The 23,114-nt window shown below is 36.5% G+C and overlaps 1 protein-coding gene across 4 annotated transcripts in view; it reads right to left on the bottom strand.

The window, feature by feature from the left end:
• The window catches only part of LOC149559441 (AP-1 complex subunit gamma-2-like), a 110,852-nt gene that overhangs the window by 30,964 nt on the left and 56,774 nt on the right, over positions 1-23,114 (bottom strand). For all 4 annotated transcript variants that reach the window (XR_016365154.1, XR_016365153.1, XM_089833340.1 and 1 more), the window contains 3 exons: positions 16,170-16,333; positions 15,248-15,302; positions 3,433-3,555 (listed from right to left, as the gene is read on the bottom strand). Coding sequence is in view for 2 of the 4 variants with exons in the window: in XM_089833340.1 (XP_089689466.1) it covers positions 3,433-3,555; positions 15,248-15,302; positions 16,170-16,333 (342 nt within the window). In the remaining 2 variants the exon portion in view is untranslated. The remainder of the gene's footprint in view (positions 1-3,432; positions 3,556-15,247; positions 15,303-16,169; positions 16,334-23,114) is intronic.

The raw sequence follows: 23,114 nt of genomic DNA, 5'->3' as shown, positions 1-23,114 counted from the left end.
TAACAACGCTGCCCTCTCGGATTCCTAGGCTGCCCTCTACACGGCTAGCTTGGTAGCTAACTCCTCCCGAGCCCTCTCCACTACTACCTAGTCTGCCTGGCTCCTCCGAAGGGTGTAATACACATGCCTGTGTGTCTCGACTATCTCCTAAGTCAAAGCCTCTACTCGGCTCTCCATACCTGGATCTCTCGTAGTGGCCCAATCCTAGCGCATCTCTGCAATCTCCACACTCGGCCACCTTCACTCCTTAAAACAAACTGTAAAGGCCACCGGACATCCTAATCTCATGACGGATATCACACTCTCCAACTCCTTTACTACTGAATACAAGGCTTGTATCTCTACAAAGGCCACTACTTGGTGAGCCCGAGTCACTAGAGTCGCTCTATCAACAAAGAATGCCTCTCTCATCACTATTTATGGCGCTACTGGAGGCTGTTGTTGAGCACCCATAGCCCTCTTTACTACTTCTGCCATAAGCTCAACAGTGCTATGTGGTGGTCCATCAATCAATGTCGGGTGACGCTCCTCCACCTATGTCTGTAGAGGATCTTCCTCCAAAGCCACTTCTTGCATAGGGGTGTGAAGGTATGTCGCTCGAGGTGCTGGTGTATGATGAAACCTCGTGCTCAACCTCTAAGTTTTGCTCTCTCTATCTGGCTCCTCAAGTGATGCTAACAATGTTATATCCACCGTAACCACTGCATATGAACCCACTACATCCAAATGAACACCCGGCGTCCTCAAACCCTTGCCTGTTGGTATCTCCATCACTCCCTTCTAAGTGCCTATCTCCTCATCAAGTACAAGTACCTCAGCCCCAGCCTCTGGCAAAACCTCTTGAGCAAGCTCCATCGTTACCTCTGGAACGGCTGTCTCCATTGGTGACGGATGTGCCTCTGCTAATGCCTCTAGAATAGATAATGTCTCTACAGCAGGCTGAATTGCAACTATAGCCGGAGTCATCACCATTGGTTGTCTGAACTGGCCAAACCCCAGAATGCCGTGTATACCTACTGGAACCAAGAGTGTTGTCGCTGAGAGTACAGGCCATGGAAATCTCAATGGTGTAGCTGTAATTACTTCTACCTCCTCGTCGGTCTCACTCTCCTCAGAAGAAGTCTCCTCGCGACCACTGTCTATATTTCCTCCACTCAGTCTCGGTCGTTTCTGTTCGACCGTGGTCTTGTTGCCAAGTCTATCGAGATGCCTCCACTGCATGATCGGGGGTTCGCTTAGCACAAGTAGTCCCGATTTCACCTCCAGTGCATCGTTGGGGATCATCTGCGTCATTGCCTCCAAGAATAGCCCAATGGCATAGTGCGGCATGTAGAATGCCTTGTACTGCAGTAAAGTCTGTACATAACAAGTTTGTGCAATCGTGCAGTAGCTACCATGTAATAAGAATCCAAATTTCCTTAACTAGGTGACGCCTATCAGATCAAATCTCAAAGAGAGCGATTGAAACATGCCAGGACTAAGCACAATGCAAAGATATGAGTCACAGATATCCAGCTTGTATTCACAAAGAAAGGCATTTCCCCTTCCTGAGATCGATTCACCCTTTACGTGCATTTACTCCTTTGATTCAAGTGATGACTCTGCTCTATGTTTGACTTCATGCCCAATTTATGTCACCACAGTCGTAGCCGATTTTTCCTTCTTCCCTCTTCTGCTATTGGTAGGACATCCCAAGACATAGGGATTTGGAAGAAATGTCTAGCATTCTGCCACTGCCACCATCTACCTAGAGGCTAGGGGCATTTCTAGGACGTCTGCTTCGAGGAGAGAAAAGTTTCCAATATGTCCCACTATTTTGAAGGTTAAAAAGACTCTTTTTGACATCCTCAAGACCCTCAAGGAACTCAGTTGCATCTCTTGAGCACATCAAAAATAACCCATGAATCCCTTTGCATCATTCAGCTCATAAAGAGCATTTATTTCTAAGTACGATATTTTTATATTTGTACCAAATAACGTTAACCCTAATGGTTTATGGCATTGCCCTTAATCCCACAGGGGACTTTGTCCATAAAGTACCATGAGGAATGCTGCCCCTCAGCTACACTTGGGCATCAATTTTCTAAAAGAAACATTTGTATGCTTAAGACAAGGAGATCAAATTGGATTTGAAAGAAACAAAATTCTGTCATAATAAAAAAATGGATCAAAAGTTGTTGGTGTTCTAGACAATCTGGAGTAAGTTTGTAACATGGTTATTTTATTTTAAGTGTAATTTAAATTGAAATCATTTCTATCTTATTTTTTTAAGAATTGACAGGCTTAGTGGCAACAATTTCTACAAACTCATCAAAATAGGCATAAACAACTCCCTTCTTTTGATTGAAGGCAGTAGTTCAACATCAAGATATTTCATATTTATAAACTTCCGGTGTAGTTACCTCAAAAATACAATCAATCTGTTTAGCGACCCGAGTATTTCTCAATAGAGACTGTGAGATAAACTTACTGTTTTTCGATTCTCATAAAGAAATACATGTCCAGAATACTTCTCATTTGAGGATTCTGCTTATACACGTCTTTGATATTTCAGTTGTTTTCTAAATTCTCATAAATTTAGTTTGAAAGACCACTCTCCCGAAGCTGCTGCCTCCGTCAAGAAACAAATGGACACCTAACATCACAGATTCTCACATGACTGAGTCTTACCTTCTAAATTTGTTGTTCGAAGTTCAAACAGCGATGCAATATATGTTTGTAAAACATCAGCTGAAAATCACTAGAAAAAGGGAAACGTGAATGCAAGATAGTCTCATCATTTGAGATGATCAAGAGGACATGTGCATATGTTCAAGCTGTTGCCCCCATCAAGAAACAGATGGACACCTAACATCACAGATTCTCACATGACAGAGTCTTAGCTTCTATGTTGTTCAAAGTTCAAACAGCAGCCAAAGATATGGTTATAAAATATAAGCTGAGAAAGATTAGAAAATTGGAAACATAAATGCAAGATGTTATCATCATTTGAGTCGATCAAGCAGACATGTGCATGTTGACATTAACTAATAAGCAATCAAAAGATTCAGGAAGATATAGGCCTTGCTACATTTAAAGCTTGAAGTAAAATGTTAGACCTAATATGAAAACCCAACTATTGAGGTCAATTTTTTGCTAAAAAAAATTCTGGAAAGCTAGAACTTACTACCTGTAAGGCTTGGTTTATGAAAAAATTGAAATAAAAACCATATCTACTAGTCTAACAATCAAATCTAATGATATCTGAAAATATAAATTTGCTGCAATGATAAAGATATATCAAAATATCTGGAAAAAATCACAATTAGATAACTTCAAAACTTATGTACATAATCATTTTTTTCCATCTACACTATAAAGAGGCAATCTCGATGAAACACAAAATCAATCATTACTATTACTTTAGAAGGAAGAATGACTGGAAACTCTCACATATTCATTCTGATGCTGAGATGCTTGATAAAGTGACCTCACAGTATATCCCTGAAGGTCCATCGCATTGCTTATTGCAACAATAAGAGTGTGGCATACATCATCTGTGACATAACTCCCAGCCTGAAAGCATAAAATGAATAACAGAAAACAAATTGCTTAAATCCCATCTCATTCATTTCAATAAAGATCAAATACTGGAGATGCATACAAGTAGCCACTTTTCATTTAATAGAGAAGAATATACACTCGGCATTAGATGAGCATTTAGCTGACATGTGTCAGAAACTATTAAGCAAAGATTCAAAACATTTTCATATCAAACTTTAGTGCCCATTCACCTAATACTGATAGCACACCATAAAACCTTTATTGCAAAATCTAAAAAGCCATTTGAACCTATGTTTATGATCAAATCTTCTGTTAGCATCGTACCATGATCTGAAGCCTAGTACCTGACTGACTATGTCCAGGGAAACATGCATGTGGCTTAAATTGGTTTACAGAAAGGTTGGGTGTATGCAACACCATCTCCCTCACTCTATAATACTTCCTTTTGACTTTGACAGCACCATTTTCCTCGTTCTAATAACTCTCCCCTCTTCTGAAATTAACGACAATGAGATTCTTATCATATGGTATATGCATTGAGCTGATGTATCTTTAAATTGTCTTCTCCACGGAGTTTGTAAGCTATTAAAATAGTTATTTCCCTGTCATTTGTTGCTTCTCCTAAAATCTGTGCATGAACTGCAGCTTACACTCATAGGCTCTATAAGTTCTACAAAATCTTGCTTTATGCCCATACTTGTTGCATTTGTAGCAGATGGCATTATAATCTACTAACAAAACAAAAGAATTGCAGCGTCTTCTTGAAAACCCATAAGGATTTCTACATCTTGAAAGGTCTTCAACTGCTTGATGACCTCGCATCTCCATTTGTACTTCCAAGGCCGGGAGATCGAGATTACTTTGTCATATACTTACCTCGGGATTAAGTTCTTCGGTCTCCACTTCAGCTTGAGATCCATCATTCAACCCAAGATTAGCAAAGGGTTGGGGTTCCTTTGCTATGCTAGAAAGACAGTGCTCCCAACATCACTTTCAGCCTTCAAGACACTACATCTAAGTTGTCTCTCCTAGAATCCTTAGTCAGACCGAATGTGCTTTATGGTTCTATGGTGTGGGGTCCCTCTCTCCTTGACTCAGATTGGGCCTCGGTCGAGCGGGTTCAAATGCTTCTCCTTCGGCATATCATCAAATGCCATCGATCCACCCCACGCAATATTGTTTTTGTTGAGTTTGGAGCTCATCCCTTCAAACTTGGAGCCATCTTTGACTTGATCTGGTTACTTCACTATCTCCATAGTTTTGCAAATTTTGCAGATGACCGTCACCATTACTCCTACCTCGCCTACTACTCTTTTGTTGCCTTCACCGACTCTAACACCACAACTAGGGCCTCTTGTTGGTACGCCCAGCCCATTACTCTTTTGAGATCGATTGGGATTGAGATTAAAAATATCACCACCCCCCCCCCCCAACACACCTTTCAATTTTCACTAGATGCTCCCACTCACCTCCTTCCCTCACAAAAGGAGTTGAACGAGCATGCCAGACTTGACATTTATAGATTGCACATTAACATGACCTAGAGTAATCCCCCAAGTGAGTTGGGCCTACGGATGGCCTTCTTTGCTGAGCACTTTCTAGGCACACAAGATGGGATTATCATGCACCCAAGTTACTAGTCTCAGCATTGCCGCCACGCATTGCATATCACCCTGAGTTCCTTTTGTATTGGTTCACATAGGCTTTGGATTCAAATTGATCACTACATTGATGAGATAGAGATGGAGACCCGCTTCATTTTTTCGATGCCTCATCTATTATGAGACTAGAGGGAGATTCTATTGTTTGTTTAAGGGTTGCCAGTCCCTCTCCACTTTCTTCAGATTCATGGTCCAAAAATGTCTTGTACTTTACCTCCAGGAGGCTACAAAGCTCTGCAACCACACTCCGCAACTCTTTTTCCCTCAAAGACAAACCTTTGATCAGCTTATCACTGACTTTTTCTCACCCCTACCTCTTGCTCGAGGTGTAAAACAGTCGTCCAGCACTCATACCACCTACCATTCCAAGTCTATGAGACCTTGCAACGGGCTCACTCGGCAACGCCACTCCTCCAGCAGTTATCAGAGATGTATTAGGGCTCACTCCGCAATGCCTTGGGTTTTACCCTTCCGTGTTGGACTTCTTTCCACCGAGTGAGGACCCCTAGTCCTTCCCTCAATGGTCTTCTTTAATATGTCTCTCCTTGGTCGGTTCTTAAAAACAAGGGACATATTAAACATTTAATATCTTGAGAGAAACTATTACCTTTCTTTTATTTATGAGACTGTGGAATGGTGAACAATTGTAACTTTATATATATATAATGACACCACACCATGTTATTTGCTAACAACTATAAGTTGCACCTACATGTATATATACGTATATGCATGTGTGCACGGGCAATATAATGATAAAAAGTATTATACATGCTCCCAAAATTACACACATATACATGTGTACGAACAACTATAGGTGGAATTCAATAGCATGATGACAATATATTTATATTTATATATATAAATATATTTGACATAAACCATGAAAAAGTATAATCTTTATGTTTTAATTATGGCTTCATATCAACGAGTGTTTGCCACCTTCATATCGGCATCACTAATTTAAATTTTGAAAATTATGAGTTCTTGTAACCAGTGTTTGGCCTTGATCGAGCTTCCTTCTTGTAACCGAAGAAGCCACAAGAGGCCTTCTTTTACTCTCCCCACGGCTAAGGACTCAAAAAACGATAATTCATTTTCTTCTCCACATGCGATTGCTCTAAGCCAAATCTCTTTTCTTTCTCCATAATTCCTTCCAGCAATATTCTAGGATCATATTACCATACCTCAACTACAGAATTGGCCACGCTTGTGATAGTGATTCCACATGGAGCTGTGTTATAAGATCACATCAACAGATTCCGAGTTGCATTTCAGGTCATGAAATCATTTTTGCAAGTCTTATTTCATATCTCATATGCTATGCCTTTTACAATGCATCTTGTCTTTTTAAATTCCACTATGAAATGAAGGAACATTATTATAATGTGTAACTGCGATCTTGGTTATGTATCTTGGTCATAACCAAGGCTCAAGATGTATTAAGAGTTCTAATAAGCATCAAATTGTTCTCCTTTATACACAATAGTTCTTTTATCCATGCATATCAGGTGCTAGTACAGATCCGTAGAGTGATCCAAAATGGTTCCATCAAGAATGTTGAACAAATATTGTATAATGCATAATATTGCACATTTTGCATAAGGACGATTCCTTCAATTTTCACAAAGTATATATCTGACTAGTACATTGGTATTAGCCATATACCAATTGAGATAAGAATCAGATTGGCACACAAATTCTGATTGATAAAGAGCACACAGTTACTAGCAATCTCCTAGGATGCACCCCAGACCAACAAGGTCGAGTATAAATGGGTGAAGAGGAGAGGTGTCCCTACAAGAACAAACTGTAAATCAGTAACTAAAGTGCATGAACATTTAAAAAGAATTGTTTAGTTCAAGTCAGCTCATGATTGTCTAAAGTATATTTAGTTGTCAAGTCAAGCAGTGGTGATCGGGCTATTCATTTGCCCATCCAAATCCTTGGCCAAGGTAGATTGGAGGCATGCTTGCCAAAACTGAACACTAGAGTTCAGAGTACTAGCCAAAAGAAGGAAGGTTGTTGGAGGAGTTCCTCAATGTTGTCTGTTGCTTAGCCGACACTCTTAACACTGGAATGCTTGGATGGTAGTGTTATGATGTGGAGCCTAATCAGACTCAGAGATTTACTCGGCGTGGTTTCCCTCAGATTATTTCTATGGGGGTCTGGTTGGCAATGCCCCTAAGACGAGGTCAAGGGGTAGCACCTCCTTGCGGGGTGCGCTACCTGTCACAATACAGGGTGGGGTAAAGGGGCAACGCCCCTATGGTGGTTTTCGGGGGCAACATCCCGGAAGCCAAAAATGACATTATATTGTAAAAGGCATCGGCTGTTATTTTTCTGTTGGAGGTTGTTGGAGGAGTTCCTCAACGTTGTCTATTTCTTAGCCGACACTCTAACACTGGAATGCTCGGATGGCAGTGTTATGATGTGGAGCGTAATCAGACTCGGAGGTTTACTCGGCGTGGTTTCCCCCAAATTATTTCTACGAGGGTTTGGTTGGCAGTGCCCCGAAGACGAGGTCAAGGGGTAGCACCTCCTTGCAGGGTGCTCTACAAGTCGCAGTACAAGGTGGGGTCTAGGGGCAATACCCCTACGAGGGTTTTCGGGGGCAGTGTCCTAGAAGCCAAAAATGACATTACATTGTAAAAGGTGTCGGCTGCTATTTTTCTATTGGACGACATATTCTAGCCCTAGTTTGTAAGCGGCAAAAGCTTGTATAAAATGGCTTAGGGTTAGGGATTTCATAATGTGTGGTGATATTGTAGCTTCTTGCGGCGGTACTGAGCTGTAAGGGATTGCAAATTGTAATCCCTGGATAATAATAATATTGGACTTCTTGTTGGTGGACGTAGCCTAGGGATTGGGTGGACCACGTTAAATCCTTGTGCTTTGTGTTCTCTTCTGTGCGATCTATTATTTTCTAATATTGGTTATATTTGCATGTATTTGTTATTTCCGTCTGTGGTTACTCCTAACAGGCAAAACTATGGTACCCCAGGCCTAAACCTGGGGTACGGAAGGCCTTTCTCATAAGAGATTGTGTGGGGATATGTTAAGGTCCACGATTGAAAGGTTAAGCCTATGTCAATGCTTCTCCTCTTCACCAGACGTCGATGGTTGCACAACACATTGACAGTTATTACACTACATGTATGAATTCTTAATCTTTTACTTGTACATACTTTTTATGTTACTTTGAAGTGCATAATTGTAAATATAGTTAAATTATTAGTTTCTTTCAAAATGTAATAGTAGAAGTTGGTTATGGAAGTTATATTGGTTGTCTTTCATATGAAATGGATATAGTCGCTGCAGTTATTACGCTACATGTATGAATTCTTAATCTTTTACTTGTACATACTTTTTATGTTACTTTGAAGTGCATAATTGTAAATATAGTTAAATTATTAGTTTTTTTCAAAATGTAATAGTAGAAGTTGGTTATGGAAGTTATATTGGTTGTCTTTCATATGAAATGGATATAGTCACTGCAGTTATTATGCTACATGTATGAATTCTTAATCGTTTACTTGTACATACTTTTTATGTTACTTTGAAGTGCATAATCGTAAATATAGTTAAATTATTAGTATCTTTCATAATTGTAGAAGCTGGTTATGGAAGTTATATTGGTTGTCTTTATATGAAATGGATATAGTCGCTGCTTAAATTCTGATTACTTATCTTTGTATAATGAATTCAGTTGATAGTTTTCCTTTCTATATGATGTAACATGGATTTCAACTACTTTATGTCATTTCGTTATGATATTCAGTTATAATCTTAGAATATATTCTCTATTTTCAGCTTAGTGAAAATGGTATGTTACATTTTTGCTCGATGTTTTGAAGGTTGTATATTTACTATATTACCTAATAGGGCACCAAGCTTGAAGACATGAGCCTTCCATAATATTTCAAATCAATTAAAAAGCAATTACTTTAGTATAGGAAGTCACAATAAATTAATACTTGCTATTAACAATTCCATGTTGCAAACCAAGGTTGAATCTTATGCAAACACAATGTTACCCTTTGTGTATCTTATTTTTAGCATGTTCATTTTTTACCAATGTATATTAAGTTATAAGTGAAACTCCCTCAAGGAGTTGCGACGTTATGCTTATGCATAAATGCAGATCCATACTATTCAGCATCTGTAAAAGAGTTTTATTAAAACTTGTTAGGCTATACCTAGTGACCATTCGTTTACATTTGGGTATAGTAGTTATGTGTTTATTAGACATGTAATTGGTAAATAATTGAATGAACAAGAAATTAATTCATAGTTTACAAAGACAATGTTTCTCTTAGTAAACAATCATTAGAATAAGAAAGAATCTAATATTTACAAGATTTATAATAGACCATTAAATAATAATAAACAAAATATTATGGAGACATTATTCTAGTTACAAGATACTACAGAGATATTATTTTATTACCCTCCCTCTCAATCTGTCTACTACACCAAAGAGTCGCTTGAACTTAACAAACTTCTCTAAAAGTAGGGACTTGGTTAGAATATTTGCAATCTGGTCTGCTGTAGGAACATACTGCAAACCCACAGATCCATCTTCATGCAGTTGTGGAGGAAGTGGCAACAAAGGTCGATATGCTTGATTAACCCATGGAAGACTGGATTTTTGGCAAGTTTGAGCACCCCTTGATTGTTGCACAAGAGAGGTGAAGGCCCTACCTGAAACATTTGAATGTTTGAAAGCATCCTTGGGAACCAAACTACCTCACAAGCTGCTTTGGCTCCTCAATATTCAACTTCTGTCAAGGAAAGAGATAGGACTTGTTGCTTCTTACCAGTCCAAGTGATAGCACTTGTGCCCAAATTAAAGACACGCCCAAAAGTGGACTTTCTATCATCAATAAAGCCTCTCCATTGCAAATTTGTGTACTCAATAAGACTGGGATCTTCGGTTCATCCATGGAGGATACCAAAGTTTGATGTGCCCTTGACATAAAGATGGATGTGTTTTATTGCAGCCCAATGATTTCAAGTAGGAGCTGTCATCAAGTGGGATATGTAACTCACTAAAAAACTCAAATCAAGTCTGCTGGTCGTGAGATAAATTAAACTACTCACTAGTTGCTTGAATGTGGATTTGTTCTCAACTAGAGTACTAGATTTTGTTGAAAACTTCAGACCAAACTCCATAGGTGCAGATGCAAATGTACAGTCTAGCATTATTCATTTGTCTAGGAGAGCCCATGCATACTTAGATTGATAGATGAAGATGCCATGAGACTATTGCCAAGCCTTGACACCTAGGCAATTTTCTAGAAGCCCGAGGTTATTCATGTCAAAAGACTAGCATAAGTTTTGTTTGATTCCCTTAGTCAAAGATGTCAAACTGCCAATTCTGATCAAATCATCAACATACATAACCAGAAGGATGATATCACCACCCATATTCTTGACATACAAATTTGAGTTTGAAGGACTCCTGTGGAAACCCGAATCTGAGAAGTATTTAACAATTTTCATGTACCATGTCTAATGAGTTATTTTAGGCCATAGAATGCTTTCACCAATTTGAGTGCCTAGTCTTTATCGACAACCTTGAATCCAAGAGGTTGCATCATCTAGACTTCTTCCTATAACTCATCATTCAAGAAAGCACTCTTCACATCCATTTGCCAGACCATCCACGACACCAAATTGTCACGACCTTCCACCAACATTGAACTGTCATGTCTAGGACTAATATGATAGTACTCATTTTTGTTATGGGATCAAAGGTCTTTTTGTAATGAATTCCTTTATAGTTTACACTAAGAGAAGCCTTTGGAAATGAGACAATCCTTGTACTTATCTAGAGTACCATCAACATTGAATTTAACATTATAGACTCATTTCCATCCTCCAATGGGGTTCTTCCCTGAAGGAAGATCTAATAGAACCCAAGTGTTATTCTTCAACAAGTTGTGGTGCTCAATGTTCATAGCTTGTTCCCACTCAGATATCCCTTTCGCTTTGGTGTATGTTTGAGACACATACACATTGTGAATACTGGCCATGAGAGAAAAATTTACGGATTTGAAAAGTTTTCTCTTCTTCCGAGTAGTTCAATCCTTAATGAGCTCATCATCATCAAGATCACAAATTGTCTTAGCCCATCATTTAAACCAAAAAGTAGAAGTACCAAAATTAGATGCAAGAGCTGCAATAGGATCAAATTCATCAAACAGAAGATCAAATGAATCTTGAGGAAAAATCAGGTGTACTTGCATGAGAAGATAGACTACATCAACTCAAAATTCCTTTAAAACATTCTAGTGTCTAAGCTTAGAGTGCACCATTTCGACGATTGTGTGATTTTTCCACTCAATGACACCATTTTGTTGAGGGTGTAGGGTATTATTAATTGGCACTTTATGTCATATTCACAAAAATGGGAGAAGATAGAATTAAAAAATTCTCCCCCGTTGTCAGTTCTAATAGTAACAATATGTTGACCAAACTCTTTTTTTGCAGATGCTTTGAACTTTTGAAACAAAACAGACACCTTTGATTTTTTATGAAGGAAATACAATCACATTTACAACTGAAATCATCAATGAAAAGTAAGATATACTTGGACCCAATAACAGAAGAAGTAGCCATGGGACCATAGATATCAACATGGACCAGTTGTAGTGTTAGAAGCTTTGCAAGAGTCGCTAATTGAAAACAAAGTCTGATATTACTTCTCAACCTGACATGCTCTACAAACTTTGAAGTTCTTGGTCTGAACCTCTGATAGTCAAATGACAAGATCTTCTTGAACAAGCTAACAAAGACAGTGCACATTTAAGTGTCCATCCCATTAATTCCAAAGCATACAAATTGAGGAGCTCTTAGCTTACATGGCCAACTTTGGAGAATCACCAGAGCCAACAAGTTTGAATAGACCATGATATTCAAGACCCACGACAAGAGTAGATTGTCTCCTGATAAATGATGCTACACTAATGTGAATTGAAAGTCTAGCCAAGGAGAATGTCTTAGGATTTGACTAGTTCAGAGAAGGTTGAGTTCCATCCCCTGGAGCGTAGTATACATCAAGGAAAATTAGCTTCCTCTCTCCAAATTGAATGTGTATTGCCATTTATGACAACAGTGTACGCTTCCCCTCCAAGTATAATTGAATCTGAGAATGAATGAAAATCTATGAAGCAATCCCAATGTTGAGTGAAGTGGCAAGATGCACCTAAATCAATGTAATAAGAGTAAAAGGAAGAGTCACTTTTCACAGTATTGAAGACTTAATATGATCTATAGGTCTTTTAGCCATGAAGGCGTAAAAGGAAGACAAACTTTGCTCAATATGCTCCACTAAGATTGCTTTAGGATGTGAACAACTTTGCTTAGTTTGTGCAACCAAGTGTTTATAGCACTCAAGTATGTCAGAGCCTTTTGATGCCAGAGCAAAGAATGTCTGTTGAAAAGACCGAGAAGGAGAGTTGGTTGTTGAGCCTTGCTCTCTAGAAGATAATATGGTACAATTGTTGAATTGTTGATTCCAATGATCTTGTTATAAGAGCATTGTGCAGAGATAATAAAACCTAGGGTGTTTTTTAGTGGTGAATATTTGTAATTTTATGAATTTTGGAATTTTTTTGCTAGTAATTTGGCGAATAATTTAAGATTTAATGAAACCTAAATCGCCAATTTTATATTAAATTTAGTTCTAAAATATTTAAAATCGCAATAATTTATTTTATTAAAAAAATTAAACTCAAAGATTCCCCACAATATTCGATACATGATTAGATTTGATTCACCTAAATATTATATATTATCAAAGAAATTAAAATTAATTCACCAATAATTATCATAATTATTAGTTACTTTAGGGATATATTACCAATATTTAGTTTTCACTATTGATTTAAAATATAATGTAATTATCCTCATAATTTCCATGAGATAAAACATGTTCAATTTTGATTTGTACTATTCCATGACGATTAGTAAACTGCCTATTATTATTAAGATTCACCAATTTGTCTAATAAAAAATTACAATTCCAAAATAATAGCCAATGTACATAATATTTAAAATGAAAAATTGAGAGATTTGCCAATAAAAATAATTTGGTTTTTCAAAATAATGAAAGATTCGCCAATAATTTATATCCTTTTCTAGAGGGGGGTTTCGTAAAGTATACCCTCATAAAACCTCAAGTCAACATTAGTTAAAGCAATGTTGACAGTCTCAACAAGTGCTTATAGGATGATGGTAGACTTCAAGGTGATTACCACCATGCCACCTTCCATTTTGTGACCAATTAATTCTAACTGATCTCAAATGTTCTTGATTTTATTTAGATGATGCTGCAAGGAACCTGTGGCAGTTTATCATTAGTAATTGAGATTTGTCAAAACAATCTTTCCCAAAACAGTTTTGTTAAGACATTTATATTAAAGATTGTCATCATATGTTGCTTCCAAGTATTGTAGTTTCTGGTTGAAATTTACTCCCCTCAAGAAGGATATTCATAAAAGATGCCATCATAAAAGACAGAAGTCAAAGGTGGTTGTGGCCTGAATATCAAGTAGAATATGATCAATGCGTGAGAGAGCGGAATGAATAGAAATAGAGACAGAAAACAGAAACTGATTTGGAGGCTAAATAGAAAATTTTAGAGCATGCATCACATGGAAGGAATTTTTGAAGACCCAGAAAAAATCTATAGAGACGCAAAAGAGGTTTTCAAAAGCCCAGATAACAGATTTGTAAGAAATGGTTTCCCGAAAAAAACTAGCCGCTAAGAATGTATTGAAGGTTTATAGAAACCCTAGGCAGCACGAACAAGTTGCAGATAAGGGGAGAACCAAATGATTTTGTAGAAAAATTATGCCAAACAAAGACGAAACCCTAGCTGCGAGCTTCAAACAGTCTGGAACAGTGGCATGCCCAAAAAGACCAGGAAATGGCTTTAAAAAGTCTGCAACAATGGCTATCTGCAAGAAAAACGAGCAAGAAATGGTAGTGGGAGCCAAAAAGTGCAAGAAATGGGTCGGAGAATTCATAGCATATAGAGGAGACAGAACTTGACAAAAACCCTTTCAGTTTGTTGCTGCACAGGCTGTATGTTTCCTATTCAAACCCAAAATGGGTTGCAAAGGGAAGAAAAACGTGTTAAAAAAGGCACTAAAAACTGGTCGCACAATGCAGAGAGAAGAAAAGAAGACACAGTAGTTGGAAAATAGTGGCCTGGACTTGAAAAAGGCACAGGATAGGGTTCAAAAAAATTGTGAAAAATGCAAGCATAAAAAACGTGTTATCAAATCCACAAAAAAACACCAGAAATCTGCAAAAGAAAATTTAAACACGAGCAGAAGATCTACTAAGTAACAATTTCGAAAAATTTAAAGACATAATGTCAAAAAAAGATTATAGATTTTCTGAAAGATATTAAATTAGCTCTAATACCATATTTGATTAATATCAATATGGTATTATTTAATGAACAAGACATTCATTTATAGTTTACAAAGACGATGTTTATTACGAAACAATCCTTAGAATTAAGGTATACTTCTGAGAACACCCTTCCAAGATTTAACTACTGAAGCAACGCTTATCCATGTCACCGAAGACAGCCCTGACCCTAAAGGTGTAAAAAGCATGTTCCAGGACCGTAGACAAGCAGTTTTGGGACCTCGCAAAGTTTATACAAGATTTAAATTATTTAAAAAATCAATGATATTGCTATCAGGATTTTTCTGTGTGATTTTTGAGCTGTGGAAATTATCTCCTACTTATCAAATCAATGATGTTCATAAAGAATGACCTAAACTAAGCAGTTGTGGGAATGTTTAATGTAGGTAAACACCAAGCAAACTCAACTTCAAAAAAATCTCATTCTGGAATTATTCAAAGTAAAAAGATAACTTACATCTTGGACCTTAATTATCAAAAGATAACTTACATCTTGGACCTTAATTTTTCTTTTGATACAAGAGACTAATAATTCACTTACATGCTTCAAAGAGGCGAAAAAGAAACATACTATTACAACTGTCAGTAAAACAAACCTCAACAAGAACTTTGATCATTTGGTCAATATACCATAGTTTACTTGGGGCAAACCTGCAAAATAACCATGCAGAAAAGAAAATTAATACAATTCTGCAGTAAACAGCTTCCTTAAATAAATAAGAATTTCTATTTGCTATCTATACAGTGAAGAAACCCTTGTCTGATGCACTGTTGCCTGGTGGAGAATGCTCTTGCCATGGTATAAAAAGCAATGCCAACACACTGAATTCAAAACTATAAACAAGAAGGTTGTGAGCAGATATTGCTAGCTGATCTTTTTTATCTCATTCCTTCAATTCTTTACTTCCGCTGCTGGCAACATAAATATCCTTGTTTTTAAAGAACTTGCTTTCATCTAATTAAGGCAATGATTATCATGGGTGGGAATATTGCAATGCATGGCTGTTATAGAGCTGTACCCTGTGATTGTACAATATATTTTGGAAAAATACATCCTAAGAACCCCTTGGACTTCAGGAGAAGCTTCAATGTCTTCATCCACAGCCTAGATAGGTTTGGAAGATTGAGAATACCCAGTCTCCATGAAATGAATAAACAATTACCAAGAGCCAATGATAAACACACTACAGAACAAAATTTTGCAGCCAATGTGCAGAATAACGACACATGAACCTATACTTGCACAAATAACCAATATTCATTTTGGAATCCATGGAATGAAAACAAAAAATGGAAAATCTTACTAGAGGATTCAAGACTAATATATATTTGAGAAGGTAAAGGAGAAACGGCAATAGAAATTTCTGACATCATAGTACATTGTCCTAGATGTAAAGTTAAAACAAATAACAGTTTCAATCTCATCACACGAAGGAAGGGAAAAAAAAAGTCTCTCTGAAAGTTTTGAAATTAATAAGGAAAATAAATGTGGTTCTATAATAAGGTTAACTGGCTTACTTTTCAACAATGGCGCAGACCTTGGCAGTAAGATCGCCTTTAAATTCTGGATCACTTACTTCCAAGTACTCAAGTAGTTCTTTTGTCAAAGATTTAACATTAGTGTCATTGACAAGAACAAATACAAGCTCCAGAGCCCTTTTTCTGATTGAGGCATCAGAGTCCTGTACAAAACAAAATATACAACTTTATGAATTTCCAGCAAATATTAACATTTGATCCAACCCTTATGACAAATGATATGAGTTTCAAGAACATGAGAATGATATGTAAATTCTAATAGAGATTATTATTTGACAGATACATGTGATTTCTTGCATATGTTGAACAAAGCACTTCACTAATTAAGTACAAAATATAAACTTCCATGTCATTTAAAAATCAATGCCATAGGATTCATGAATTTATTTTCTTTGCATGCTACATCCTAATGCCAAAACAGTATATACTGCAAATGCTTCATTGATACAACATCATATTGCAAATTGTAAACATTTAAAATAACTCTTCACAATAGGAGCAAATGGCATAGCCTATAAATTATCAACTCACAAACATGGTATCGAGTGATAATCATTAATTCAGGGGCAGTTGTACTCGATGCCCACAGACGTTAAGGCCTTATCAGACCATTGAACTGGCAGATCTGTGGTAATCATTAGTAAATATAATTAAATTATAACCAATAGTGTACGCAACTTGCAAAAATGGTCTAACAGCACAGAAATAAAAAATCTGATAGCACAAGAGTGATCCCAACAATAAAAGATGATGAATGGTCTTGACTGCTTGACTTACTAAAAATAGTTGCTCCCTCCAAGAATCTTGGAGCCCAAATCAAAAGTCAGAACTAGCATTTGAAAGCATCATATAACTCCTCTAAATCATCTGAGCTCATTGGAATCATCTATTGACTTACTATAAATAGTGTGTACCTCAAAAAAGAGCCAGAGCTCAAAATTGGCCATTGGAGTGCCAAATAACTCCACAACAAGGTCCTCTAATCACCAATACCAGTCTACAAGGACCCAATGATAGGCTAAATCAATTAACTCTTATGCAATTCAAAAATGGGGCATTACATTGAAAGCGTTTAAAGCTACCCTTCTTGGGGAATGAGACTCCACATTTGTGATCTCCCTAGTGATGCCCAATTATGCCCAGAATTTACAAATCAAGTAAATATGTGCATTTCTCTTGTCAAAAAATCCTCAATTACTAGGTGCACTCCGTTTGACCCCAAATGTAGAAGCGGATGCTTTAGGAGACAAAGGCGGGTGTTGATTCGGGCTCAAGCCCACAAGGAGCATAGCACCAGCAGCAACACCAACAAGCGTATTCTGGGTAGACTAGAAGGGCAAAAGCAACTTTCAAAGTCCCAGGTCCAGAAAAACCAAGAGCAATAGAAAGACCATCCTCATCAGAAGCAGGACCAATTCCAACAGAGGAACTAGGAACAGGCTGACCAACAACAGAAATACCAGCATCTGGTGTGACACCAGTAGGTTGCCTAACATCAAAAATAGGATTAGGAACAACACCATTAACCTCAGCAGAATCCTGTTTTTTCTTATAAACAATGTAATGTTCAACAGAAGCACCCTTCCACCAAGAGACAGACTTCTTATTCTTAACCCTCTGTAATCCACATTGAGCAGCTAAGTGGCTTGTGTTACAATTTTGCTATGTTCAAGTATATTTCAAATTGGTATGTTATACTACACATCATTTCATAACTAGCATTTCAAGCTCTATATGTATGTTATTAAAAATCTTCATTGCCCCCCGTCATCCCGAAATTGACACCCTTTGTCCCCACACCTCGGAAACTTGGCTCGACATCCTAGCATCCCGATGTACCCAAGAGCTAGTATTACATTGTTGTTTTGCTCTCTTCTCCTTTGGTCTCCATTAGGCCATTTTGAAGGGCAAGTGTTCGTAAGGTGCCAAATAGCGTCCACAAAGGAGATCTAAATGTCTAAGGTAAGCATTTGATCCTGTTCTTGAGTCTTCAAATGAATTTTTTGAGATTTTGATGAAGTTTTTAAGTTTGGGATGAAATTATTCAAAAAATAACAAGAAATTAAGAAACAAGTTGAGCTCTTTGTTTTAATGTTGTATCTTTTTTTGCACTTGTATGCTTGAACTTAGTTTTTCTTACTTAATTTTTGTTTATTTCTTTAAATAGCAAGAAATTAGAGACATAGCACAAGGATCTCCTTTTTTGGAGACATAGCACAAGAATATCAAGTGTAATTATTGCGATAGTAAACCATTTAACAGATCGTAACTTCGAGTTAAACTTCACTTTATGGGTCTTCTAGTAAAGGGACAAGAATGTGCAAATCCAAAGATAAGAAGAGGATGACTCTTGCACAAATAGTAGGATTTGTAAAAGAACAAGAAGAGGTCAATAGATTGGCTAAAAGATCAAAACAAACTTCTTATTTTGGTCCACCCAGAAAGGAAAAAATGCAGCTACCCATTAAACTAGTGGTATCCTCCAAATATTCATTCTTGCATGTACTGGAAGAGGAAGAGGAAGAAGTCCACTAGACACGTCATTTAAAAAGAGGTATGTATGATGTAAATGGAGGCAACAGATCTTGCTAATCAAGCAATTGGATGTTGCCTCTATGCCAATGGTCTTCCTTTCAACTTGGTGAGACCACCATAGTGGAAGATGATAGAAGCCATCAATAGTGCACTAGCTGGTTACACAAGTCCTAGGTATGAAATGGTGAGTACTACCATATTGCTAAAAGAGAGGACTTCTATAGAGAGATCTCTCCCACCAATTAGAGATTCTTAGAAAACTTCAGGTGTTTCTAATGTTTCCGATGGATGGAAAGATACTAAAAACCTTTCATTGATTAATGTTATTGCAATGTCCCTCAAAGGGGCAATATTTTTTACGACAGTTGATTGTGAAGGAAAAGTGAAAGATGCATTCTCATTGAGGCCATTGAGATGGTGGATAGTGAGAATGTGGTCCAAGTAATCATAGACAATGCAAAAAATTGTAACGATGCAAGTGCTTTGGTACAATGCACTGTACACTCCAAATGTTTGTAATGAACCACCAAATGTCACAATCAATATTCATACCTTTCTCCAATTAGGAGTTGTCGAAGGAAAATTGTAATTACTAATTTAATATATCTATTTAATTTTAATTAATTTAATGTCATGTTCAATAATCAAATTGTATATAAATTTGCTTAATATTTATTGACATTGTTATTATATTCATGCTTCTGGGTAAGATTGTGTGAGTTTATCAGCATCAACATTTTGGATCATACTCAATGATCCATCATCAAGATGAGAGAGCTAACATTGTGGAAATTTGTTATATCGTTAATATTGTTATTAACTTAGGTTGTTGAGACCCAATTTGCATCTCATACTATTGTTATGAGACGCTTTGTTAAGGTACAAGAGGCATTCTCCCAACTAGTTATTTCCAACCAATGGGGTGTATAAAAGGCTTCACATTCCAAAAGGGCCCAAAAGGTCAAGACATTGATATTGGATGGCAGTTAGTGGGCTTATTGAAGAAAGTTTGTCATTGATGTCAAAGGTAGAACGAGAAAGTATTGATGTCAAAGGGTTTTCACAAGCATGGACAAGAGTGTTAGTGTACTATCCATTGTCAATGTCAAAGGTATAAATGAGATTGTCATTGATATTAAGTCAAGGGTGTATGGATGATTGTAATGGCAAGTAGAATAAAGCAGTGATGAATACAACAATCTAGTATAATCAGTAGAAGCATTCAAGAGTTCAAATAACAAAACTATTAAGCCATAGTATGCATTGATTATGAGTGTGCATAGACATTGATACAACAGAGGTTTTGTTATTGGGAATATAACCTTCAATGGCATGAAAGGAGCCATTAATTATATGATGGGAACATACAGTCAGCATGTGAACAATGAAGACAAATAATAATGAAGTATTATGAGCAGCAATGATATAATACTCGAGGTCATTAGAAGTACTTGATTAAAAAAAATCACAGATGAATATGACTGTATGCAGCACGAGTATGCAGTGATGAATATGAAACAAATATAGAAGACATCAGCTATTATGAAAGAATTAAAGGCAATAAATTTAAAATGATGTGGTTCAATAAACTAAGGGAGAATGAATCAAAGAACGACACTTATAGTGGTGTTTGCTGATAACAACAAAGTCAAAATACATAGAGTATTTCCTATGCAGCAGAGTATGGCTATCTGCAGTTGTATTGAAAAGAAGAAATATCGATTTAATTGGTAATGATGAGTTCATATGCCATCAAACATTTACAAAGTAACATAAGTCTATGGGAGTTTGGAATAGTAATGATTATGCAGCGATGAAGTCAAACGAAGAATCGGATTATGCAGCTATGACTAAAAGCGTGCCCTTCAGAATTGACGGCAATCAAAAAGGATTCACTTGAAGACTGGTCAACAGCAGACATGTTGAACAGAGCACTTTAAGACTGCAATCTATACTATAGTAAATGATAGAAATAGACAACATTGGAATAAGCCATTACTAACAAGCATTGGGAATGGAAGAAGCAATAGAAGAGCCTCGTATAACACATAAAATATCCAAATATTGATTCGTGTGTGTTCGATGACAGTGGTCAGAATCACAGTTCAGATCAGAAGTGTTATATCGGGTTGAATAGACAATTTGTTATATTGTCATAAGAAAAATGAATGATATCATATAGAAAATACCTTTACGCAGCAGTCAAAGTAATTATTTAACATAAGATGGAAGACAAATTATGGATAATGCAGAGATATATAATATATTTGAATGCATACTGGAGATAGCGATGAGTCACGGTGGAGTTTAAAATAAATTCAGAAACAGCCCTGCCGGAAAAGTCAAATGGCAACTACACCAAACAAAGAAAAAGACGTTGAAATAATATCAACGATTCTACTTAAAGCCACCAGGGATTCTGAAGAATAAAGAAACAAAGCAGTGGTAATATATTTGCAATGGCCCAATAAAATAAAGAAATGACAAAATGGACGGAGAGCCACCCGCAGTACAGCAGTGAATTGGCATGGCTTCCTTCAAGGAAGTCATTAGTTCAAACCTCGCATTGTCAATATATAAAAAAAAAAATGGATGGAGTCTTGAATAAATTATATGCCATAGTATGAACAATAGGTTTAAAGAGCCACGCAAGAATCAGAGCAGAAGAGGAACCATGTTATGAAGTGCATACGATACACATACAGCCATATTAAAAGGCATGCCAGATATTCAAAGAGGAACCTGAAGCACTTTCTTAGTCATAGAAGCGATGGAAATAGTGCCAGGATGGTGAGACAACCGTCAAATGTTAATCAGAAATGAAAAACGAAATCATATGGCTTCAGCGATAACACAACAGAAACGAATAGGCAGCATTATATAAAATAGCTACTAATTGGCTAAGGTAGGAATTCATATTGAAATGAAAGGCAATCATTGGTGAGAGGTAATCATCAATTAATAAATGAAATTTTGAAGTAATACATGCTACAACAGCGACTGAGTTTGAATATAATATATATTAGGGAAAGGTTAAATTATAGCAAATAAAAGACCAAGTCACCGTGGAAGATTATTGTAATCCTAAATAAACTAAGAAAATATAATTAATGAAAAGTTGCCAAGTAAATAAGAGATGTGCTTTCTATTACGAAGTAATTGGTAAAATACTTGCTTGTTATTAACAGAGCCCGATCGGTCTATATATACAAAAGAATAAAGTGATGTTGCCTTAGGAAACAATCGTAAATAATAGAAATATTCTATTCTAGCTAAAAGAACGCTAGAGAAAGTTAACAGATAACTACAGTTAACTAAATATTAGAAACATTCTAATATTTGCAATAGATTACAAAAAGATAACCATTAACTAATAATAGAAGCTTATCTATCATCGTAATACTTTCGGCTAAAAGTCACATCTTTTGATTGAATTGAAATAATATAAATAGAAGACAAATTATTGATCAGAAATTGATGAGTGCAGATATAAGAAGAATATGATGTAAGTGAAGAAGAAAAGGAAAATATTAAGGCAATGATATTTGAAATATAGAAAGTGTGGAGCAGTAAAATGGTCTAAGAAATATACTGTACATTCAGATTTATTCTGAACTTATATATTTAAACATGTGTGAAAAATTGAAGAAGTAATAAAATTTTAATAAAAGGAATATACATTCAGATTTTTAATCTGATATATGTATTAATATCGAACGAGAGTGAAGAGTAAAAAGGAAGAGAGGTGTGTATAAACAAAGAATAAAAATCGTGCAGATATAATTATCGGATTGAAGAAGAGAACTTATGCAATTGAAGTATTCATCATCAGTTGAGTGAGCAATGTTTTCAAGGTGAAACACTGAAAAGTGTTAAGTTTCTAGTTACAGTCAGATTGATGTGACCATGAGTTTCTTTATTGATGATAATATAAATATTCCTTTATATATATATATATATATATATATATATATATATATATATATAGTTAGTTATATTATTTTATACTAACTAATGATGTTTAACCCTTGGAGACATGTCTCTTCAAAGGACATGTCTTCTCTCATATGAGATCCAAATCTGCATTTGAAACATATCTATAACAATGGCAATATTATTACATTTGCAGACACGATCCATGTTACTTAACAGAGTTTGTGTGCAGTGTGTTGGTGCTCACAAAGACAGCAGTGGGAGTAGGTGCTTCAAGTAGGGCGGAGCCTATGAAGTGTGGGAATAGGAGCTTCTAGTGAGTCGATGCTCATAAGCATAGAGGTTGTAGCCTCTAGTAGGTTAAAACCTACAAATCATTATAAAAGAACAAGTTTATATTAAGCAATTATTTTGTTGTGGCTTTCTCCTGCATTGGGTTTCCACATAAATCACTGT

Source organism: Cupressus sempervirens, chromosome 5, assembly GCF_028749045.1.
Source record: "Cupressus sempervirens isolate cs-2001-9-10 chromosome 5, ASM2874904v1, whole genome shotgun sequence".
In the NCBI taxonomy this organism is placed as follows: Eukaryota; Viridiplantae; Streptophyta; class Pinopsida; order Cupressales; family Cupressaceae; genus Cupressus; species Cupressus sempervirens.
The sequence above is the reverse complement of the archived record's forward strand: the minus strand, read 5'-3'. Positions and strand labels throughout refer to the sequence as shown.